General features: G+C 62.1%; 3 protein-coding genes across 4 annotated transcripts; 2 read left to right on the top strand and 1 right to left on the bottom strand.

The window, feature by feature from the left end:
* The first annotated feature begins 218 nt into the window (after positions 1-218).
* Positions 219-11,527, top strand: ABCF3 (ATP binding cassette subfamily F member 3). Its single transcript, XM_068406612.1, has 21 exons — positions 219-359; positions 542-689; positions 757-836; positions 1,435-1,490; positions 3,274-3,371; positions 3,486-3,608; positions 3,884-4,150; positions 4,353-4,433; positions 4,970-5,029; positions 5,380-5,436; positions 5,646-5,668; positions 6,304-6,359; positions 6,500-6,700; positions 6,944-7,020; positions 7,251-7,295; positions 7,631-7,763; positions 8,337-8,425; positions 8,629-8,720; positions 9,319-9,451; positions 9,831-9,918; positions 10,575-11,527. Exons 1-21 carry the CDS (start codon positions 287-289, stop codon positions 10,731-10,733), a joined length of 2,139 nt encoding a protein of 712 aa, XP_068262713.1. The 5' UTR covers positions 219-286; the 3' UTR covers positions 10,734-11,527.
* Positions 11,528-12,136: 609 nt separating this feature from the next.
* LOC137666514 (PHD finger protein 13-like) lies at positions 12,137-17,056 on the top strand. Its single transcript, XM_068406587.1, has 5 exons — positions 12,137-12,335; positions 13,731-13,823; positions 14,008-14,623; positions 14,933-14,971; positions 15,083-17,056. The coding sequence occupies exons 1-5, from the start codon at positions 12,201-12,203 to the stop codon at positions 15,307-15,309; spliced, it is 1,110 nt and encodes a 369-aa protein (XP_068262688.1). The 5' UTR covers positions 12,137-12,200; the 3' UTR covers positions 15,310-17,056.
* A 177-nt stretch (positions 17,057-17,233) lies between these two features.
* Positions 17,234-20,157, bottom strand: LOC137666558 (nucleolar and coiled-body phosphoprotein 1-like). 2 transcript variants are annotated; one of them, XM_068406648.1, is made up of 2 exons: positions 20,049-20,157; positions 17,234-19,113 (listed from the first exon to the last, which is right to left on the bottom strand). In XM_068406648.1, exon 2 carries the CDS (start codon positions 19,087-19,089, stop codon positions 17,956-17,958), a length of 1,134 nt encoding a protein of 377 aa, XP_068262749.1. In that variant the 5' UTR covers positions 19,090-19,113; positions 20,049-20,157; the 3' UTR covers positions 17,234-17,955. The 2 variants fall into 2 exon arrangements, with proteins under 2 accessions (XP_068262749.1, XP_068262748.1); XM_068406647.1 differs by lacking the exon at positions 20,049-20,157 and adding an exon at positions 19,530-19,569.
* Positions 20,158-22,771: the final 2,614 nt, after the last annotated feature.

Raw genomic sequence — 22,771 nt, 5'->3', positions numbered from 1 at the left:
CCCCGCCCAGCACCGCTCCTCCCGGGGCAAACCCGCGCTGGGGCCGCGCTCCCCGCCGCCGGCCGCGGTACCGGCTGCACGTGGCAGCGGGGGCCCCGCCCGCCCCGGCCCAGCCTCCGCTTCCCGGCGGCCCCCGCGCGCATGGCGGCCGCCCGCCTCCTTCCCGGCAGCCGCCGCGCGCGCGCGCCGTCCCTTCCGCCTCTGCCGCGGTGCCGGGCTCCGTGCGGCGGCGGCGGCGGCGGCAGCGGGCCCGCAACCGCGGCCGGGCCCTGCTCCGGCCCCCGCCATGGCGTCCTGTGCCGACATCCTCCGCAGCGAGTTCCCCGACCTGGACGGCGAGGTCTTCGCTTACGTGACGGGTGAGCGGTACCCGCCTCCCCGCGGCTCGGCCTCCCGCCCCGACGCGTGTCGCGACACCTTCCCGCTGTCGCGACAGGCAGGCGGGGTAGGGGCAGCGGGCGGGTGCCACCTGCCGGCCGCATCGCGACGCGCGGCCGTCCGTCAGTCGCGACAGCGGGTGTGCAGCGGCGTGTGCCCGCAGGGATCCTGCACGGCAGCGGGGCGGACTTCGAGTCGGTGGACGAGCTGGTGGAGGCGGTGGGGGAGCTGCTGCGGGAGGTGTCGCGGGACGCCAAGGACGAGGGCGCCATCCGGGAGATCTGCCAGCGCCTCTTCAACACCCTGCAGCTGTAAGGGTCGCCCCTGCCCCGGCTGCCCTCGCACCCTCCTCCTCCTCCTCACCCTCCTCTCTCGCAGGGACGAGGGCCGGGCCCAGCGCTGCAGCCAGGTGCTGCTGGACGCCCCCATCCAGCTCTCCCAGATCACTGATGGATACGGTGAGTGGCACCCACCAGACCGCCCGGCCGTGCCTTGTGTCCCCCCTCCCGCAGCTCCCGTCCCGCTGTCAGGGTGCCGGCAGCAAGGACGGGCTCAGGGCGCTGAGCGTGCGCTCGCCTGACCTTGGGGGAGCAGTTTCTCCCCTGCCACCACGCACCTCAGGCTCTCCCTCGCAGGTGCACCCCTCTTTCTCTTCCTGCTGCTGAGCTGGGGCCAGCAGCACCTGGCTGCCCGCGGGGTAAGCTGGGGAGGAAGGAGAGGAGCCACCCTTTGGTCCCCTTGGAGAGGGGACCATCCTGCCTGGTTGTGGGCAGCCGCTAAGTGGAACCTCTTCTGCTTGGTGGAACCTTTTCTTCAGCAAAAGGGTTGTCAAGCAGTGGAACAGGCTGCCCAGGGAAGTGGTGGAGTCACCATCCCTGGAGGTATTTAAAAGACGAGTAGATGTGGTGCTTAGGGACATGGTTTAGTGGTGGACTTAGTAGTGCTGGGTTAACGGTTGGACGTGATGATCTTAAAGGTCCTTTCCAATAAAATGATTCTATGATTCTATAAACCTCCATGGAGCATGTGCTCACCAACCCAACCGTCTCGTTGCAGCGGATGCCAGCGTGGACCTGCTGCCGGGGCTGTTGCTGAAGAGAGGCCAGACCTCAGTAAGTGGGGGGCCCTGCCCTTGTTCATAAGGCTGCAGAGCCGGTGGGAGCCACTAAGTATGGTGCTGCAGGTGGCCTGCCCTGATCCGGTCACCTTGTCCTTGGAGAGCAGCCGGGACAGGCGGCCATCCTGATTAGGGACAACGCTGCAGGGGGTACTACTCCTCATCATCAGGGTCACTGTAATTTCGGAAACTCTTGACCTTGGCCTGGTAAGAGGCTTAGCAGGAGTTAATGGCTTATTAATTTGACAAGATCTGTATTGCTGCTCTTAATGAGCCTGAAAGCACGGTTGATGCAGTGGTGGCGCTCAGCCTGCAGCTTCTCTGACTTTCATGAGGACCTTTGGCTTCTACGGCAAGGCCCTTTGATGGAGAAATACGATGTACCTGGATGACGGCTTGCCGTGTTCAATGAGAGAGGAAATCCTGGCTAATGGTCAGATGTTGGACCTTACAGGTGGGGAGTTAGAGTGGAGCAGCTGCTTCCCAGAGAGCTGCTGCGGTGAGGTTGTAAGCCCACCTTTAGAAATGGCTGTGGGTTGTCGTGGTTTGATAAATAAGATCGGGAGCAGAGAAGTTTGGAAGCAGTTCCGTGCCGTGACCTGGAGGAAATCAGAATGTCTTTGCCAATGAAACTTGGAGCTGCTCAGGAGCGACCTGGCTTGCCCTCTGCCTTGGGTGTGCCAAAGTCCGTGTACAGGGAGAGGTGCGGTTGTGCATCTGCAAAGCGAGGACGGCGGTCGCTGTACAGGGTGGGCAGTCTCTCTACCAGGCTGGTCTCTCGTAGAGCTCTCCCTTCCTGGGGTAACGTGGGGAGGACGAGAACCCCTCGCTCGGAGGCTGAGACCTAACGCGATCCCCGCGTGTCTGAATGGGAGCCTTAAGTGAAAGCTGGCAGCTGTTGCTGGTTTTGGCGCTGGAGTTGTTGCTGCTGGGTTTGCTCTCTGGCTCTCATGTCTGCAACTCAAAAAGGATCTTCAGAAAAATTGGAGACGATTCAGAGAAAGCCTTGGGAGGCCTCTCAAGTTCTGGAGGACGTCTTACTGGGAGAGTCAGGGAGCTCGGTGTAGTTTACAGAGCGACTCTGTCTGTAGGTTCGGGGTCACAGCTCCGGTAACAAGACGCTCTTCAGTCTAGCATGCAGGTCTGTGACTGCAGAGTGGCTGCAGAGTTGCCTAGAAATACCTGGGAGTGTTTTTGGTCAGCCACAAAGCTTTGACTTGATGCAGGAATAAGCTGGAGTGGGCCGAGAGCCTGGCCAAGAGCAGAGGCTGGATTAAAACACTTGGGTACTCTTGCCTTCAGGTTTAATTAAATGCTTGTGTCTCTGCCGTGATTGATCCGCTGCGTAAGCTGCGTTTGTTTCCAAACTGGCTGAAGTTTAACGTGTCAGGAAGGGAAACGCCTCGTGGTCCAGGGCGAGGGTGGGCGCAGGGCGAGCGGGGGAGGCACTGGGATGGCAGAGTGCCGCTGTCAAAGTGACTCGGCTGACGCAGGTCCCTGGAGCTACAGAACTGGCCGTATGTTGGGGTCAGCCAAAGCCTTCGCCTTGCTGAGGCAGAACTGTTGATATGAGCCTCAGGACTTCATTCCTGAAGTGAATCCTGGCCTGATTAGCACTTCAATCCGTCCCAGTTCCCCTGTCCTACCTCCCGCCTGCCCTCAGCTCCTTTCCTTCCAGGCGTGAGGGGTTGATTGATCTCTTTTCTCTTTGAGTTGGGCTTTTGGGGCTTTTGCTGAAGATGCTCAGTCTTCTTTAAACTCTCTGCTTTGTGCCCCAGATGGTGAATGCCAAGAAACTGGAGAAGGCAGAAGCCAGGCTGAAAGCCAAGCAGGACAAGAGGATGGAGCGGGATTCCCTGAAGTCATCTGGCCCTCTGTCAGTATGGAGAGCTCCTCAAACGTCTCCATCCCGCTCTGCTGAGTGTGGCTGGGATCTGGCTGTACCAGAGCTTTCCTGCTGAGGTCCCTTCTCTGTCCTGCCTGCCCACAGGGTCCTTGAGGAGGCATCTGCCAGCCAAGCTGCCAGCAAGAAGGAGACTCGCATGGAGTCGTCAGGCAAGAACAAGTCATACGATGTGCGCATCGAGAACTTCGACGTGTCCTTCGGTGAGCGGTGAGTGCAGATGGGGAGGTGTGCCAGATCCTGGCTGGGGTTTTGGACCATGAGTCATTGAGACTGGACTGGAGAGTGGTTGGGAAATGACAGAGGCCGTGGGGAGGATTGGGAAGCAAGGTGGGCACCTGACCCTGCTGGCTTGGGACAGGAGAAGGCTATGATGGTTGCTTGGCCCCAGCACAGCCTGAAATACGCTGGGGGCCGATGGTTGCCGGTCGTCTCCCTCTCCTTGGGGCAGTGTGACCAGGTACCTGCCTGTTCTCTTGCTTTAGTGTCCTGCTGGCAGGAGCAGACCTGAACCTGGCGTTTGGCCGGCGCTACGGGCTGGTGGGCAGGAATGGGCTGGGGAAAACGACGCTGCTGAAGATGATCGCCAGCCGGAGCCTGCGCATCCCCTCGCACATCAGCATCCTCCACGTGGAGCAGGAGGTGGCGGGGGACGAGACGCCAGCGCTTCAGAGTGTGCTGGAATGTGACACCACTCGTGAGAACCTGCTGCGGGAGGAAAGGGACCTGACGGCTAAGATTAATGCCGGCAGGTGAGATGTTGCTGCTGGGTCTCCGGCCCTTCTGTGGCTTCTTGACTGTGAGGTCTCCTTCTGAGGTCTCTCCCTTCAAATGGAGGGCCCAGCAGGGCTGGGCTGTGTCTTGCCCACCTTAGTCCTGCTTGGGGAGATCAGCCTCCCCCAGCACTCAAACCCTGACCCCCATCAGTCCCACACACTCTTTGTCCTGCCCCAGGGGAGAAGGGACAGAAGGTGCCAGGCTATCGGAGATCTACGCGAAGCTGGAGGAGATTGAGGCAGACAAGGCCCCAGCGAGGTGAGACAGCCCTGTGGGCACTACTGTCTGTTGGTGTGGGCAGTGGTTTGGGGCATGGGGCATGGAAAGGTGATGCTGTGGCCCTGGGATCCAGCATGTGGGGACAGGGGGGTCTCCCTACTGCTCTTCTTGTCTCTTCTTCCGTCACAGCTCTGTCGAGCTTTCCCCACAAAGCTGGAGAGATTTCTTTTTTTTTCCCCAATGGCTTGCATTGTTGCTGCTGCTCCTCTTGGACCTCCCCAGGTTCCTGGTGTCTGGGGAATGTTTCTGGGATGTTGGTGGTAGTGACTGTCTTCCTGGCCAAAGAGCTGAAAGCTTCTTGCAAGTCTCCTGGGACTTCATGTGAATGGTGTGCCCTGCTGGGCTGCGTTTCTCAGCCAAGCGCTGCTTTTGGGCGTGCAGGGAAGTTTTCCTGCACCAGAATGGCCTTAAACCACGCAGCAGAGTCCACATGGTGCCCGTGGGTCCGAGATCTCAGACCGTGCTCTGCGGTTGGATGCTGTACCTCAGTTCCAGTTCTCTCCCCTTTTCCACAGGGCGTCTGTCATTCTCGCTGGGCTGGGCTTTAGTGCAAAGATGCAGCAACAGACAACCAAGTAAGTCTCCAGGTTCTGGGCATCGAGACAGAAATGGGTCTGGGGAGACGCTGCTCCTAGCAAGCCCCCAGGCGCTGCTGTGGCTATGACCACGGGAGGGGAGCCCTGTGCGAGAGCGAGGGGCTAGTCCTGCCCTTTCAATGGGGTTTCCTGCCCTGGGGGTGCCAAGCCACCTGCCTGCTGGACCACGGATCTTGTGCTGTGCCTGAGATCTGTGCGGGGACGAGCCGTCTCTGGGTGACAGCAGAGCCGAAAGGGCCGCGGGGGAGCAGGGAGCCTCGCAGGCAGGCAAACACGGAGTTGTCCTGCCTTAAACAGTAACCCCCCTCTGCAACCTCTTCTCTCCTCAGAGAGTTTTCCGGAGGCTGGAGAATGAGACTGGCCTTAGCCAGAGCCCTGTTTGCCAGGTTGGTGTCCAGGCCTTCATGCCATGGGGTTAACCCTCCTTGCTGTCCGTGCTGTGAGGTGCAGGGGTGCTGCCTGGGGGTCCTCTTGGCTCAGGCTCTCGGGGTGGGGAGCACTGCAGGCATCACAGCTCCGTGTGTGTGGTGGAACGTGCTCTGCACCGACCCGGTGCTCTTTTTTGCTTCTGATACCCATGTCTTGTTTTTCCTAGGCCAGATCTCCTGCTGCTGGATGGTAAGTTGATACTGCGAGTCCCCTCCTGCCCCACCGCTGGGCCTGCCTGTGCCCTTGCTGGGGTTGGGAACGCGCCGTGGCCTTTAGCTGCCTGCTCAAAATAGCCCGGCGTGACGGGGCCGGGCTGGCAGGGCTGTCGGTGCTCCCCTGGCACAGCGGGGAAGTCTGCTCGGGTGGCCGCTTTCGCTGCGCTGAGCAGAGCTCTGCCTCACGCCCCAGCCAGGTGATCCGCATGTCACCGTGCCCCAAGCAGTCCCTTTCCCTTGCCCAGCCCTGTGACAGGCCCTGGCCGCCAGCCAGGCGAGTCCCTTCGCCGCAGGAGGTGACCCTGGGGCTGGGCTGGCTCACTGGAGAGGTGCCCACCTTGGGTGGGGGGTCTGGGCAAGGTGCTGCTGCTGGGCACCAGGGTCTGGGGGCCAGTATGGAGTGGGGGGAGCATCCCTGGCTGAGCCTCGGCCCCCGTGCCCACACCTCTCAGCACACCCCACACGTGTGAGTCCCCTGAGCTGTGGAGGCAGGTCCCCACGCAGGGTCTCTTCCTCCACAACGCTGATGGCTAGCCTTTGCTGGGTAAAAAAGCGTAATCCAGCCGTCCTCATCCATCCTGACCTCGGTGCCTCTTTCCCTTTCCTCAGAGCCAACGAACATGCTGGATGTGAGGGCCATTTTGTGGCTCGAGACCTACCTGCAGGTACAGTCTGGCAGGAAGCCCCGGGACAGGGCGAGGGATGGAGATGTCCTCCAGGCTGGTGTCGCCTTGCTGGGTGGTGTGACCAAGCCCCGCGCTCTGGCTTGATGATGCTCAGGCCTCCCTCTTGCTGTCTTCTCCAGACCTGGCAGTCGACCATCCTCGTGGTGTCCCATGACAGGAACTTCCTGAACGCGGTGGCCACGGACATCATCCACCTGCACTCGCAGCGGCTGGACACGTACCGCGGGGACTTTGAGAACTTCATGAAGATCAAGGAGGAGCGGCTGAAGAACCAGCAGCGAGAGTACGAAGCCCAGCAGCAGTACCGCGAGCATATCCAGGTACTGGGAGAAACCAGTAGTGCTGGGGCACTCCTCTCCCAGCCTTGTCCCTTTCTCCATGCTTCTAGTGAGCCTCCCAAACTGCCCTGCTTCCAGTAATCCCTGCTCTTGGAGTTTCTGCTGGTGTTTGGTTTTGCAATGACCTGTGAATGTGGCTCTGTTGCTGCAGGAGGCTTGGCAGCAGAGCGGGCTGGCTGGGGCTGAAGGGAACCTGCAGCTCTCTGATGCTTTTCTCTCTTGTAGGTTTTCATCGACCGCTTCCGCTACAACGCCAACCGGGCATCCCAAGTGCAGAGCAAGCTCAAGCTGTTGGAGAAGCTGTGAGTGCCGGTCCTGCTCCTCTCTGGAGGTGGGGAGGGGGCAGTGCTCATGGGAAGAAACAGAGGCTCCCAGGGTGCCTGGGAGATATGGGGGTGATTTGGGGTTTGGGTGCTCTGTCTCTGGTCCAGAGGCTTTGGCTAGGATGAGGCATTGCAGAGCTGATGCCTTCTGATGTGGGAGCAGACCCGCGATGCAAGGCACCTTGATTATGTGTCTCCTCTTCTTGCAGGCCAGAGCTGAAACCTGTGGACAAGGAGTCTGAGGTGATCATGAAGTAAGTGTCCCCTGAGCCCTTGCTCGGAGGGCACCTGGCTCCATTTCTGACGTGAGCTCCTCCAGGGTCCTGTCCCAGCTGGAGCCACCACCCCTTCCTGCAGGCCAGCCTTACTCTGACAGGGAGCCCAGACAGGCCCCTGTGTTCAGGCTGGGTTCCTTCCTGGGGCCAAGGCTGCAGATCCATGTCCCCTTCTTGTGACCATCTTTCCCAGAGGCCCTGCATGGTAGGGAAGCCCCCGTTGCCACCTGAGGGGTTGCATTAGTTGTCCCAGGGGGCTGGGAGAAGGGTCTCTGAAGTTCCTGGCCATCTCTCACCTCTTCCTGCCTTCCCAGGTTCCCTGATGGCTTTGAGAAGTTCTCCCCTCCTATCCTGCAGCTAGACGAAGTGGACTTCTATTACGACCCAAGTCACTACATCTTTCGTTCCCTCTCCGTCTCTGCTGACCTGGAGTCCCGCATCTGTGTGGTATGTGGGATTGCAGGATAATGATGGCTACGAGGGACCTTGGGAGGCCCCTGCTCAAAGCAGGGCCAGCTTTGGTGTTAGGTCAGATTGCTCAGGTCCTTGTCCAGTTGAATTTTGGATGTCTCCAGGAAGGAATATTTCTCCCATTCCTCTGGGTCCCGTTGCAGCATTTGATCATCCTCATTTTGAGGAACATTTTTCCTAATAATGGTTAGAATTTGCGACTTGTGCCTGTTGCCCTTCATCCTTTCACTGGGCACCTCTGAGAAGAGACTGGGTCCATCTTCTCTATAACTCCCTGTTAGTTAGCTGCCGACAGCAGCGTGTATTGGGGGCTCCTGCTGCAGTGGCTGGGGCAGCAGAGAGGTGCTGTTTGCTTGAAAATGAAGCTGAGACCAAGTAATCCTTAGACTTCAGGGTCAGGGAGGGAACATCTTCCAGCACTGCTGCCTGTGCTGCTCCTCAGTGATAGAAATGCAGCTTCCAGGTAGCTGGAGCTGCTGGTTAGACTTTCATCTTGCCGAATTACCTTCCTGGGTTTCATGTTCTTCAATGCTGCTGCTGCTTCTCTAGGTTGGGGAGAACGGAGCTGGCAAGTCGACCATGCTAAAGATCTTAATGGGGGAGCTGGCACCAGTCAGAGGGATCAGACATGCTCACAGGTACCTGGTAGGAAGGGCTGGGGGACTGGGAGGAATGGTGCAGCTGGAGGGCTTCTGCGCTGTGCTTTGGAGTGATGGCTGCCCGAGTGACGGGGATGGGTCCTGCACAGCCACACATGTGCCCCTCTTCCTGTAGCTGCAGCTGCAAGCACCATGGTTGCAGGGCCTGGTACCAGCTCCCGATCTCTCTTCTCATTCTGCAGAAACCTAAAGATCGGTTATTTCAGCCAGCACCACGTGGATCAACTGGACTTGAACATCAGTGCTGTAGAGTTGCTGGCAAGAAAGTTCCCAGGTGAGTTTTGGAGATACCAGGAGACGTGGGCCATTGAGGTCTCCTCCGCCACGCATGGAGCAGCATTGATTTGTTCCATGGCCCTGGGCAGAAGGCTCTGTCACATCAATGCTTAAGGGACACCACCCACTCTGGGTTAATGCCCCACGGCCAGCTCCAGTTCAGAACACCAGCCTTGAGGAGCTGAGCTGGTTGCGCAGGGGTAGCTGGCAGTCTGCAGACCTCAGGCCAGTGCTCCGCCGTGGCCAGGTTTTGGGGGCCACGCTTTCCTGCTGGGCACAGGACGAGCACCGGCTCCCCCTTTCCCAGCTGCCAAAACCTCCCGCTCCGTTCTCCAATTAACATCACGTAGCGCGGTGACAGGGAATCGGGAGTCGGTCACCAGCCCTGCAGCCCCTGTCCTGGTGGCGTCAGTCGGGTTTTCCCCGCAAACCCCCTTCTCGGGAGGGAATTGCCTGGAAGCGGCTGCTGGATTCTTCCCCCGCCGTGCTGGTCTGGCACAGGCTGCCTGGCCACGGCGCCCACCGAGCCCACGGCGCCGAGGGCCCTGTGTCACGCCAGCCGTGCCATAGCTGTGTTGTGACACGCTTTCCTGCAGGGAAGACGGAGGAAGAGTACCGGCATCAGCTGGGGAGCTACGGTGTCTCGGGGGAGCTGGCCGTGCGCCCCGTGGCCAGCCTGTCTGGAGGTCAGAAGAGTCGCGTGGCCTTTGCCCAGATGACTATGTCCTGGTAATTTTCTCCCAGATGCTGTTAGTTTTTGCACGTCACCATCCCTGGAGCCTGCTTCACCAGGAGGGAGGTGGGCACCCAGGGACTTCCCACTGCCCCCACAGAAGCCTCGTCCTTGGGACTTTTGTGGGGAGGGAGGTTGTTACCCTGGGGGGACTGTGTGGAAGGAGGCAGGTGGCTTTCTCCTGCTGCTTTGGGCTCACAGGGATAAGAGGTGTCCCTGGAGCTGGGCAACGCCAGTCTTGGGGCCATGTGAGCGCGGTGGCTGCGGGTTTTCATGGCTGACGCAGCAGCCTGGTGGAGGTCCCTGCGGTGCGAAGGGGAGCGGGCCCAGCCCAGGCCCGTTCCAGTGCATGCTCAGAGCCATCTTCTCTTCCAGTCCGAACTTCTACGTCCTGGATGAGCCGACAAATCACCTGGACATGGAGACCATCGAGGCGCTGGCAAAGGCACTGAATAAGTTCCGGGTAAGGCTCCCTCGGTGAGATCTCTGGTTTTTCTAGCGCTCCCTGCAGCCACCAGCTCGGGTTACTCGGTATCTCAGCCAGAGGTGGACAGTCGAATACCAGTGATGGCTTCAAGTCCAGGACAGATGTTGTCAAGGGTCAGTCACGTTTCTGCCTTGGCCATCTGTCCTGGTGGTTTGTTTCACTTGCTGACTTTGGCTAGGGCTGGCTGAGAGAGGCAACAGCAGACCAGAGAGCACCTTGTCCCTCATCTTGGCCAGTCACCTACACCCTGTGACTTCTCAAGTGCTGCCTGGAGCGCTCAGCCCTGCCTTGGGGCCTCTTCCTTAGGCATGTTTTGTGGCTGATCTCCAAATGCTCAGCCTCCAAATACCACTGTGATCAACCTGGTTCTCACTGGTTTATAGTTGCCTGCGCTGGGGCAGTTTTCCTGTGAAAGAAAAGCTTAATTGAGGTTGCTCAGGGCCTGGTTCAGCCACCTTTTGACTGTCATTGACTCCACCTGGAATCTCCATCCTTGCAGTTCTGAGAGAGTTTTCCTTGGAGTGGATGGAAATGTGAAGGCCTGGGCACAAGCTGGACAGGCGTGCCACCAGCGCTGGGCCCTGGGTTGCGCTCTGCTGAGTTCCCTCTTTTCCCCCCTTGTGTGTTGGCAGGGTGGTGTAATTCTGGTGTCCCACGACGAGCGCTTCATCCGCCTGGTGTGCCAGGAGCTGTGGGTGTGCGAGAACGCCACCGTGACCCGCATCGAGGGCGGCTTCGACCAGTACAGAGACATCCTGAAGGAGCAGTTCCAGAAGGAGGGTTTCCTATAAGGGAGGCGGGAGCCGGACTGCACTGGGGGCTGGAGCACGAAGCTTGGCCGCCTCGGCATCCATCCCAACTGTGCCTGGCAGAGCGCTGAGGACGCTGCTGCCCGCATGGACTGTCAGCCATGCCATCAAACTGCCACCTGAACTGCTCTCCCCTGCCGGGGCCGGGCCAAAGGACAGCGAGGGAGCAGGAGCTCGGTGCCGCGTGTGGCCGGGGGTAGGCCGGGCGCTCTGCCGCCGGCCGGGGCTGTGCCTGGCGCTGGGCGCGCTGGAAAGGCTGTGCCTGGAGCTGCTGCTCTGCCGAGAGGAGGGAAGGTGTCGCATCGTGACCCCCCCGGTTTGACTCCGTGCTCTGGAGGGCAGGAGAGGAGCTGTTCTCCATGTTTCTTCCCTTCCCACTCCTCTGGCTTTTTCTTTCTTTTGTGTTTAACTGGCCAAACACTAGTCAGGCTCCATCACATGCCACCGTCCCCTCTGCCACCCTGGAGGGAAACAAGGCTTTTTGCTGCTAAAAGTGACCCCTGCCTCTCCCCCCAGCCCCTGGAAGCCGGGGCTCGCTTGCTCTGCCCTCCCTGGCGGCTTGCGTTCGCAGTGCCGAGGGACCCAGAGCCCTGCTCTGCCTGGGCCCTGCTCCCCGCTCCTTTCCCTGTGCTGCTGCCGGTGCCCCCTCGCCTCGCTGCCTGCCTTCCCTTCCACACCGGCCCTGGGGTGGGCTGCCCAGGGGGTGGGCTGCCCAGCCCCCCTCCCTGCCCGCCTGCACAGGGGTCGCAGTGTAAATAAACGCAGGATGCAGTGGGTGCAGCGCTCTCCTTTCCTTGGGGGGCTGCGGGGCTTGGACTTTGGGGTGGGGGGTGTCCTGTCCCCCTGAGCACAAGGCTGCTCGAGGGAGACCAGTTCTGGATGTGTCTCGCTAAATTAAATGGCTCCCTGTGGTGTGGGGGAGGCTGGCACTGGGGGCGGGGGGAGGGTGGGGGGCCGCAGGCCACCTCGGGGGGCACGGAGCAGCGGCGAGGCCAGGGTTGGGTGCCAGCTCTGGTGGGCGCTGGGATCCGGTTGTGGTTTGGGGACTGCGAGAAACCGGGGCTGAGGGTGGGCAGGAGGAGGGGGAGCCCCAGGGAGCCCGGGAAGGGGCGGGGGGGCCGTGGGGACCCTGTGGGGAAGCAGGTGGGGTGCTGGTGCTCAGCGGCGGGGGGGTGTCCCGGTGTCCCGGGGCTGCGCGGGGCAGGACGCGGGCCGGTGCCGCCGGTGGGGAGGCCGGTCGTGTCCGCGGTCTCCCCCCACCCCTCCCGGCGCCGGTGGAGGCGGACCCCCCAGCCCTCCCACCGGGGCGGCCGGCGCCAGGCCCCGCCCCCGCCTTCCCCGCCACCAGGTGGTCCCGCCCCTGCGGCCGGGGCGGCGCTCGAGCCTCGCTGCGACCGGCGGCGGTTACCGACCGTACCGGGCCGGGCAGGGCAGGGCAGGGCGGGCGGCATGAGTGCCGGTGGGGAGGCGGCAGGTGAGGGGCGCGGGGCAGCCGCCCCCCCCAGAGGACCGTTCCCCCGTGGCGGGCCGTGCTCAGCGGGGAGCAGCCCCGTGCCCAGCCCCGGATCCCCCGTGCCCGAGGAGGTGAGCGGGGCGGCGGGAACGGAGGGGGGGAACGGAGCGGGGTGTGGGGCCGCCCCGGGATGCGGGGTGTCCGCGGGGGAGTGGGGGGGATCGTGTGTGAGCGGGGGGGGGGGCTCCTCTATGTGTGTCTGTGCGCGCGCGGCGGGGGGGTCGCGTGTGCCTGTGTGTGTGCGGGGGGGGGTGTCGTGTGTCGGGGAGGGCTTTGCGGGAGGGTGCTTCGTGCGGGGGGGGGCTTATGCCTGAGGGAGGCTTGAGAGGGCAGGGGGGGCTCTGTGTGTGTGTGTCGGGAGGGCGGGGGGGGGGCGGCTCTGTGTGTGCGAGGAGCCCCCGGGGGGCGGCTGTGGGTGCGGGCGGGGGATGGTGCCCGGGGCGCGCGTGTGTGTGCGGGGGGGTTGGGGGGGGGGGGTGCGGCGGCGGCACGCGGGGCCCGTGGGGGGTGCGGCGCGCGGGCGGGGCCCTGCGTGGCCGGGCTGTGCCGTGCTGCCGGGGTGGGCCCGGGGGGGCTGGGGGCTGCGGGGGTGCCGGGGTGTGCGTGAACGGGAGGGGAGGGGGGGGGGAGGGTTGCTGTGTGTCGGTGCCGGGGGTGGGGGGGGTCCCGCGGCGGTGCGGGTGTTGCTCGTACAGGGGGTGTCCGTGTGCGGGGGTGGGGTCGCCCCCCCGGCGGCCGGTCGGGGCAGGACCGGGAGCGCGGCGCCATCTTGGGAGCCATCAGGTGCCCGGCGCGGGGACGGGCGGCGGCGGGGGAGGTCCGGGGGGGCCGCCCACTCCCCTGCCCTCCCCGGCGCCGCGGCCGCCCTCCCGCGGGTGGAGCTGCGCAGCCCGGCCCCGGGGTCCCCCCCTCGGTCCCCGGAGCCGGTGCCGCGGGGGGGGATCTGCTCCTCTGTCCCCGGCTCGGGGGCGCGGGGCGGGCTGTGCCGCGGGCTCCCGCACCACCGGGCCGCATGTCCCCGGCGCTCCGTCCCCGGGACCTTGTCCGGAACGGCGCCGGGCTCTTCCGGCTGACCCGGGAGCAGCCGGGGAAGCCCAAATCGCCGGGCACCCACCCAGCCCCGGCACCTTTTCCCTCTGGCCCCGAGTCAGGCGGCCGTGGGCGGACATCCCCGGCACTGGGGCTCCCGAGCCTCTGACTCACGCCCCGCCGGGCGGCTGCTCTGCGTTCCGGGTGTCCCATCTGTCCTCGCTGCCTGTCCCCCGGCCCCCCCCCCGGGTTTTAAGGGGAAAGGCTGCATCTGTCGAGCCAGATGATGCAGATGGGCTACGGGAAGGATGGATGCTCAGATGACCTAAATATTATGGGCTTGTATAATTGTCGGGCTGCCCGCCGGGGTCCGCTGTGGTGCTCGGGTCAGGTAGGGGTATCCGGGGTGTTTAATCGACACGCGGCGTTTGTTGCAGCCGTTGCAGAAACGACAGAGAACCGTGGAGGATTTCAACCAGTTCTGCACCTTCGTTTTGGCCTACGCAGGCTACATCCCCTACCCTGAAGAGGTAAGCGGGCTCGTGGGGTGTTCCTCTACAAAAAGACTGGTTCCTCTGGGGTCCCTGCCATGTGCAGACCCAGATCCTAATTTTTCTCCTGAAGAGTTGTTCTCCATCCCCAGCCCCTTCCTCCTTACCCCGAATCTCTGTGCTGCAGTCTCCCATGCTAGTCTGGTGTCTTCCCCTCTTGCAGAATGAGCCCTGGACCCATGGAGGCAGCATGAGTCCCCAGAACAGCACAGGGAGCACTCAGGACAGCGATAGCTGGGCCTCGTCCCACTCCTCTGACTGCCACGTCCTGATGGATGACGGGAGGAGTAGGAACACCATGGCCAGGGGGGCTGTGGACAACAGCCTGCTCGTGAGCTGCCCTGCCTTCCCCACCAGCTTCTACGATGTCCGTCCCCAGCAAACCAAACGGAAGAAGCCACCAGCAAAGAAACTCAATCTGGAGCAGGAGGCAGAGAAGAGGGTGCCGCTGAGTGCTGGGAAGGGCTTTGGGGCAGAGCAGGATGGGGTGAAGGAGCTGGCTGTTCTGGCAGGACAGGTGCCTCCCGTGAAAGAGCAGCTCTTGGAGCCCTCCCTCAATGTGGCTGGGGACCCCCAGCCCAACTCCCTCCTGGAGGAGCTGATGAAGGAGGAGAAGGACTGGATACATGGAGCACAGGGGACCGAGAAGCCAGCAAGAGATGATCCTCAGCTGCAGGAGCACGAACCCTGCTCTGGAGGGAGGAAAAGCCCCAGTTCTTGTAGTACCTTCGACCAAAGCGAAGGGGAAGATGCGAGCAGAGGGAGCTCCCAGCTTGGTGGTGAGTGTCTGAGTGAGCACAGAAGGCCCTGTTGTGCTGCAGCCAGTGCCAAATATTGTCCCTCTCTCAGCTGGAGCCACCCATGCTGGCTGCAGAGAGGGCTTGTTGATCGCCCAAGCCTCTCCCAGCAAGGGAACTACTTTTGGGACCTGGGAGGACAGAAGGCAGGGGGCTGGCCTGCCCTGTGGAAGCTCTGTTCTGCAGAGCGAGTGGTACAGACCTGAAACGTGTCTGAAGTGGGGTGTGGGGTTGCCTTGCTCATCTGATCTTTATTTTTTCTCTTTTTTTCCCCTGCTTTTGCAACTTTAGCAGTCGAATTCTCAGCAGCTCCTAACACCAAAGCAGAAGGTGAGTGAGGGGCTCTCATGTTTAACACCGGTGGAACTGGCTAGTCCGGCCACAACTGGACCAGCAACTGGTAAGGTGTTTTCTGACCAGTGTCTGTCTCTCCCTGACCAGACGACGATGCCTGGGATCTGATCACCTGCTTCTGCCTGAAGCCCTTCGCAGGGAGGCCCATGATCGAATGTAACGAATGCGCTACCTGGATCCACCTCTCTTGTGCCAAGATCCGCAAATCCAACGTGCCTGAGGTTTTCATCTGCCAGCGATGCCGTGATGCCAAGCAGGAGATCCGCCGCTCGAACCGAGCTCGGACGGTGCCCCGCAAGCGCTTCTGTGACTGAAGCTCCTCCAGAGCAGGGAGGCCGGGGGTCCCGTTTTTAAACCGAAGACTGTAGCCCGGTTTGGCTAGACAATCAATGCACAGTAATGGCAGGGGAGGGGCTAGGCTGCGGGGCTGGACTGTCCCCCTCGCACTTCTGACTCCTGGAAGCTGCCACGCGTGTTCTCCCTGGGGATCACGTTGGCCACGGAGCTCGGTTACCCTGGGGTGGGGGTGGGGGGGGAGAGGAGGGTGGTCCAGCCGCACATTAGGTCACTCTGAAACATCTCTGTCCTCGCACAAAGCTGGCTCAGTGCCTTTCCCCCAGGGCAGCCGAGGAGAACCTAGTCCTAGTAGTTTTTCTGTGGTGTGGTGGAAGCTTACACTTATCCCAAGATGTGACTCCCTTTCCTCCTTTTTCCTCACCATTTTCCTTTCCTTGCCTCGGACCTTCGGGTGGGCCGCGATGGCAAAGCCCTGGTGACCCAAGTTCTTCTCCAGCAAGTAGGTGCAGCCCAGGCAAGCTCCCTCCATGTAGTGTGCCGCTCTCCAGGGCGGGAGGGGAAGGGACATTGGTCCTGCTGATACCTGAAGCAGACTGGGGCTCTGCATCTTGTGGGTATTGGTGGAGCTGTCCCATCTCTGGCTCATCAGCCTTGTAGGCTTCACAGGGGAGGTCCTTCCCCTGCCCCATGGTGCTCCTGGTTTCGTTTGCTGTGCCCATGGCCCCAGGATAGTCCTGTTGGGTCAGGAGCAGCGAAGGCATCCTCTAATAGATGATTACAAAGGCTGTTCTTGCCGAGCAGCCCTCCTTGGTTCACGTTCTCCAGTTGCACTGAGGTCTCCTGTGTGAAAGGGGGGGTGGGAGACTGAAGTTATCACTCAGAGCTGGCCGTGGCAGGGCTGGGAGCCCTTCGGAAGGGGAGCAGGAGAGTGCTCCAGTTAGCTTTCCATGTTTTCCACTTCCAGTTTATAACAACTGAAGCTTGTACCCTGTGGCCATCTCCTGCCTGCAGGGCTGGCTGGTGGAGTGGCTGCTTCAACACCAGCTGGATGCTGAGACCTGAGCTCTGGTGGAGCTGGGAGGGCCTTGCTTCCCAGCACTCTCCATCACAGAAGTTGTTGGTTTTTTTTTTTTTTTTCTGGACATGTGAAATGAAACATAATGACTTGTCAAGAGTGGGCCCTGAGCCCCTTCTGCTATGCAACTGCTGCTCTGGAGACACAGGATGTGCCCTCTCCAGGCCCCCAGTTAAGTTTGGCAGTGGAAGGCTTTTCCCCCTCCATGTGTGATGTCCGCTGTGCGTGGTGTGTGTGATAGCCTGGGGCCCCACGTGCACTAAGAGTTGGATCCCACCTCCTCCTCACAGCCCCTCCAAAGAGCCTGGCCCACGTGCCTTCTGCACTTTCCCTGGGGGATGCAGACCCTGCTCCTGTCCTGGTGACACTCTGCTCTGCCCGCAGCGGGAAATGGGACAGCCCCCACTTGCCAGTCCCCAAGACTATGTTTCTTAACTGGGTTCTTTCCTACTTGCACATCTGGTTACTGTGGGACCACAGCTGGGGGAGGGTGTGGGGCAGCCCCCTGTCACTCAGCAGCCCCCAGGCTTGTCCCTGTGCCTCTCTCCTCCTGTGGAAAGCCTGGGCCCCAAAAGTGCTTTATGTTTTTATAGTTACTTTGTATTGATATGTAAAATAGCAAATTCTGGTCCTTGCCCTGTGGAGTGTGGCTGGAGTCTTATGTATATAATAAAGTACTTTTGCCATAATGGTGGTGGCTTTGGCATTGTTTGGTGGCCTTGGGTTTCACATCCCTCTGGGACCTGAGTGCCCCCCTGCTCCCCTTCTGCTGTGGCTGGGAGGGGACCTGGTGTGGGGTTTCCCCCAGCCCTGCTCCCACCCCCAGAGGTAAACACCGAGCTACACAAACAACAGGGAACGAGCAGGACAGTGCATCTTGTGTTTAATAGAGCAATGCCACCTGCCCACCCTGCTGCAGCATGTGGGGTGCTCCACAGGAACGTCCTCTGGACTTGGGGACCACCTCTTCCACAGGTGCCATCTTCCCAAGGCTGCAGCCAGCTCATTGTCAGCATCATGGGTTACTCCAAAGAAACAGCGGGTCTGATAGCAAGGGTGTTCTCTCTCCCAGCCATGACTCTTAAGGCACATCATGATTTAGCTCAAAAGCTTTATTTTGGTCTTGGTCGCTGATAAACTTTCGCTGGCTCTGCCTCCAGAGTGGAGTTACAATCTAGCCCTGTGACAGCAGTTGAGGTGCCAAAGGATCCAGTTTTCTCCCCAAAATAAGTCCGTTTATTCCAGCAGAGAGGCATCACTGGCTTCCCCTGTGGACCTGGAGGTGTGCCAGCTTCCATCGGGCATTGCCATCAGGTCAAATGGGGGCTGCAGTGAGGGGACAGGACAAGAAGGCACCGAGGGCCGAGTGCTGGCCTGGCTGGGGCAGGAAGATGTCGCTGGTTGAGGGGACCCTTACCAAAGCAGGGTCCTGCTGGTGCTTTGTTTCGGTCCCGAGGCAGCTGCGTTGGGGCAGAGGCAGCGAACGGTCCAAGAACAGCAGCAAAACTGGGTGTAATTTCTATGCTAGGGGACAAAGCTGGGTTAGTGCGGCCAAGCGAGCACCCTGGGGAGCAAGGCTGGGGGGGGTCTACTCCTCGTTGGCCCAGACAGAGTTGCCTGCCTTCTCCTCCAGGTGGGGAACCACCGCCTCGGCGTAAAACTTCTCCAGCTTGGGCACCGTCTGCCCCCAGAACTCGGCGTCAAACTCCACGGGGACCACGGCCGTCTCCTTGGTGGTGTGCACCACGAAGTCAGCCTGCTGGAAGCCGGCGGCCGCCAGCTGGCATTGGACCTGGGTGAAGTAGGCATGATCCTTCTTCAGGGCGTAGGAGTCCCCGTCCACCTCCAGGCAGAAGTCTTTGTCCTTGCAGGCCTCACGCACCGTCCTGTTCCTGTGCTTGTAGGGACACTTCACCTCCAGCAGCCCCAGGGCCTTCCCCGTGGCCGCCTCCTTGATGACGCCATCTGGGCTGGCGGCGATCCACTTCTTCTCCCGGTGAATGAAGAGGCCACAATCCTCTACATGTACGGGCTTGCCCACCTCCCGTGACTTCAGCTGCTCATAGGCCTGCACAGCCACCTTCTCGTTGCGGAGCCCCCAGGACATGGCTGGTGTCTGCACGCCGGGGCTGGAGCTCACCACCGCTTTCAGGAAGGACTGGGGCACCTTGTCCGTCTTGCCGTTGGCGAACTTGCTGTTGGCGATCTTGGGGGCCACGGAGGCGGTGATGCGGTTCTCCCGCCACTCGTACCACTTGGGGTTGCTCCGCTGGCCCCGGGTCTCCTCCTCCACCCATGGGATGTCCTGGCTCGCCAGGGGGGGCAGGAAGTGGCCCCAGGCCCCGCTCGGGTCAGCCCCCGGCTGCTTCTTCTGCGGACGTGGGCTAGGTCTGGCCGGACCAGCAGCTCCTTTGGCATCAGGAGGCTTCTTCTGGGTTGCAGAGCATCTCCTGGCAGATGCTCTGTCCTGGTCCCCAGCACCTCCTACGGCTCCACGGGATGCTGCGGGTCTCGTCTGAGACGACTCTGGCTTCGCCCCCCGCCCGCGGCCGGGGCTGGTGGCCCCCACAGCCGGAGTGCTCCTGGACCGGCTGCCCGCAGCCACGGCCCTGGCCCGGGTGGCCGAGGCAGAAGGTGGCGGCGCAGCGGGGGCGGTTTTGGAGGCGGCTGTGGCCGGACGAGGGGACGACGCACTGGTGGGCTCCTTCCTGGGTCTCCCCATCGCTGCGTGTCAGAGGGTCTCGTGCTGTGGGTATTGAATAAACTTGAACGCACTTCCCCGAACGCAGATGTCCCTTCCTTGGGTCCCCCCCGCGCAGGCTGCCAGGGCGGCTCCGTCCTTCCTCCTTCTCCCGGGTGACACCAGTTGCCCCACCGTGCTGGCGACGGTGCTGGTGTGGGCAATCCGCCCCCCCCCGCCACCAAACCAGCCCGGGGCTCCCGCCCGCCGCGGCCCAGAGGATGGGGTGGGGGCACAGCGGGGCCTCCCCGGGACCAGCGAGCGGTGCCCATGGTCGCACGGGGCCCATCACCGGGCCAGCGTGGGACACCACGGGGGGGAGGTGGGTGTCGGACACGCGGGGGGAGGCCCGCCCAGCACCGCCCCCGGGGACCTCCGCGGGCTCCCGCAGCCCCCCGGCCCCGCTCCCCGCCCGCTCTCACCGCTCCGCCGCCGCCGCCGCTCCGGAAGCGCGTCCCGCCCGCACCACGTGGCGCGGGGGCGGCGGGGCGGGGTGCAGCCGGTCCCCCCCGCCCTGCCCGCCGCTCCCCGCTAGAGGGAAGCAGCCGCCCGGCCATCCCCGCCCGCGGGGACCTGCCCGGACCTGCCCTGCACCCCCTGCACCCCCTGCCGCCCCCTTCTCCCCCCTCCCCACCGCCCCCAGCCCCGCGAACGTTTTGCTCGGGGTTGGGGACAAGCCCCTGGGGCTCCCCCCGCCCTCCCCGGGCCTGTCGGGATGGCTTCTCTTCCAGGTCCCCTTCCCCCGGTTCTTCCTCCCGGGCCCGTCCCTCCAGCCTGACTCTCAGGCTCCGCTCCCGGGAGGGGTCCCCGGCCCCGCGTACCCCCCCTCCCTGCCCGCGGGCAGGGGTCCGAGCCCGGCAGGGAAGCAGGCGAGCCCGGCCCTGCCCGGCCCCCACAGCCCGGCTTTGCCCTCGCCCCCCCGTGCGAAGGGACGCGCTGACCTGCCGGGCCCCGCCGCGCCGCCGAGCCCCGATCGCTGCCGGCACCGCGCTGGCCCGAGCTGATCCGCACGGCCTCGGGCCAGCACCAGGCGCGGTGGTGGCACGGCCAGTTTCGGGTTCCCAAAACCCGCGGAGTTTCGTTTCCAGCCGCGAGCCCCGTGCCCCGGCGAGCCAGAGGCTGCGTGAGCCCGGCTGCCCCGGTGGGGTGGCTGCTGCGAGCACCCCCTGCTCCCCCCACGGCTGAAGCCCCCCGCTATTTTTGGCTGCGGAAAGGAAACCCAGAAGCCACCAGCGTGTGTCCTGGCTCTGCGTGGGAGCCACGCTTCCAGCCCCATCTGCCTGTGCCAGCATCCTGGGGGGATTTCGGTTAAGTCTGGGCAGGAGGAGTGCTGGCAGCTTTCCCAGCCCCTCTCCCCAGGGTCTCCGATGTCTCCAGGAGCCATCTCTATCTCTGCTGCTGTTTCATTTCCTGCTGCTTTCTCCTCTGTAACTCCCTGCAGCTGGGCAAGCCAATATTGCACGAGTTAAACCAAGGTGTGCTTGATTTCAACCAGAAACAACACTGTCACTCCCCTTCTCCCTACCTGTCCTCAGGATCTCCTTTAATTCCTGATGATTAACGAGCAGCGGACAGCTGAACGGGACCCCTCTGCCCCTCTCCCTGCAGGCAGAGAGGGGTCTGAGGAGCCACAGCTGCATCGAGTGCAGTTGCTCCCAGCCTCACACCGGCTGGGATGGCCTTGGGCTTCGGATTGTTTCCTCCCACTTCTCAGGGCTTTATCAGTGACTCAGGACTTGAGAGCATATGTAAGAGCTTTGTGGTCCATGCTCCCTCCAGCCAGGCCTATCTCTGGGTGATAATTCAGCTCAATAAACCCAGGACAAGGCACAGGTGATTTGGGGATAAATACCCAGATCATGACTGGTCCCTTGGGCAGTGCAGCAGCTGGTGGTGAGGGCTGCATGGGGTTGCTGGGGTGCTGAATGGAGTTGTTGGACTGAGCTGGGCCTGTGTTTGAAGGGTTTAACACACGCCTTAGGTCAGCGCTCTGCTGAAAAGCAACGCTGAGCTCTCTGGGGTCTATTTGTGGCTGCAATGAGATGCTGTAGGGAAGCTGTGACGGTGCAGAGCGAAGACACGCATGCCTGTTCTCTGACGCTGATGAGAGCGCTGTACGGAGCGGGATGGAGCCCGTCTGTGTCTCCCCGGGGCCGCTGCGGATCACTGGCGTGCTGGGGGAGGCTCGGCTGCGTGTGGTTATTCGCCTGCCATAACGCCGGGGCTGCAGACAGTGTCTGACGCCGTGGGCTGGCCGAGCCCCATCACCCTGGCGGGTGGCACCGACCTAGCGCTCGCATTTGGATGCTTTTCTTTGCCTCAGCTTGGCCTAGAAACAATATGCCTGAGAAAAATCAAAGCTTGCGGGTTTTTTTTTCCTGGGGCTGGGGCAGCTGCGGCGCTTGCTGTGACGATGGGAGCGGGAGCCCCGTGTGTGCTGCAGGCTGCCTGGATGTGCTGCGGTGCGCGCTGTGCCTCCAGCAGCTCGCAGAGCTGGCGCCTGTCGTGTGCGGGGGGGTAATATATGGGTTAGATTCCTTCCCCTGCGGTCATAAATGACAGGGAAGGAGAGCAGCTGCACGCTTTAGCTCTCCTCTCTTCCCCAGGCAGCACGAGGAGGGGAAGCGGCATGCCGTGGGGCATCTCGCACGGGGAGAGGGAATGGCTGAGTGTGCTCTTGCAAGCACCCCGGGGACACACAGAGTGCCTCTCTGCCAGGCAATTGTGTTGGCTGAAGTGCAGGGTAAGTGGTTGGGGGGGGGGGAGCGTGCCCTATGCTACCACGTGTGGCAAAGGATGTCTTCTGCTGAGGCTTTCTTCCTTTGCTCCTGCCATCACCTCTGAAACCCGTGCCGAGGAGCCGAAGCTGTAGCGGCGCATGAGTCAGCTTAGAGGTGAGATCCGGTGGGGAGACGCTGCTCTGCCAGGCCTCCTCGCTCTGGTGCTGCTCTGCAATCACCTGCCAAGGACCAGGGATCGCTCCCCACGCCGGCACTGCCTGCTCTTTCTGCCCCGGTTTGTGCCTGGGCTGGGCTCCGGGTTTGGCGCGGCTGCGACGGTGGGTTTTGCGGTGCACGGGAGGGTGGGGGCTCTACTCTGCGTGCTCTATGACCGGAGCCGTGGCAGCACAGCCCTAGCTATAGCACGGTGAGGGAGCTGCCTGGGAGACGTGTCCTGCCTTTGCTGGGATTTCCTGACCGTCTGCACGCTCCCCAAAGGAGCTTGTTGTCACACTCGTCACCCAAAGGCCCCAGCTCTTCCCAAATCCCCCCTCTTTCCTGCTCTTCGGGGCTGGGATTTCACTGCAGCCCACGGAGGCTGATGAGGACGGCCCTGGTGGGACCTCAGGGCATCTGGGTTTGGGGTGGATGCTCAGCATCTGCCTGTGCCTGGTCCTCTTGCGGTGGTCTCAGGGCAGCTGAGACTTTTCCTAGCAAAGCTGGTTGTGACACTTGTGGCCTGTGGTATTTGTATTGGAGAGTTCAGCCAGCTGATGGGAGTTTGCGTTTTGCCCTGTACTTTGTTTTGGGGGGGAAGGGAGGGGGGGCGGGATATAGGGGGTGGCTACATGTCCCAGGGAGCCAAACACCATGTTTGTGAGTGCCACAGCATCACCCTGGGGTCTCACCTGCACCCAGGTTTGCTAGACATCACCATGTTGTGG

The sequence above is a fragment of the Nyctibius grandis genome, chromosome 8, assembly GCF_013368605.1.
Source record: "Nyctibius grandis isolate bNycGra1 chromosome 8, bNycGra1.pri, whole genome shotgun sequence".
Classification (NCBI taxonomy): domain Eukaryota; kingdom Metazoa; phylum Chordata; class Aves; order Nyctibiiformes; family Nyctibiidae; genus Nyctibius; species Nyctibius grandis.
The sequence above is the reverse complement of the archived record's forward strand: the minus strand, read 5'-3'. Positions and strand labels throughout refer to the sequence as shown.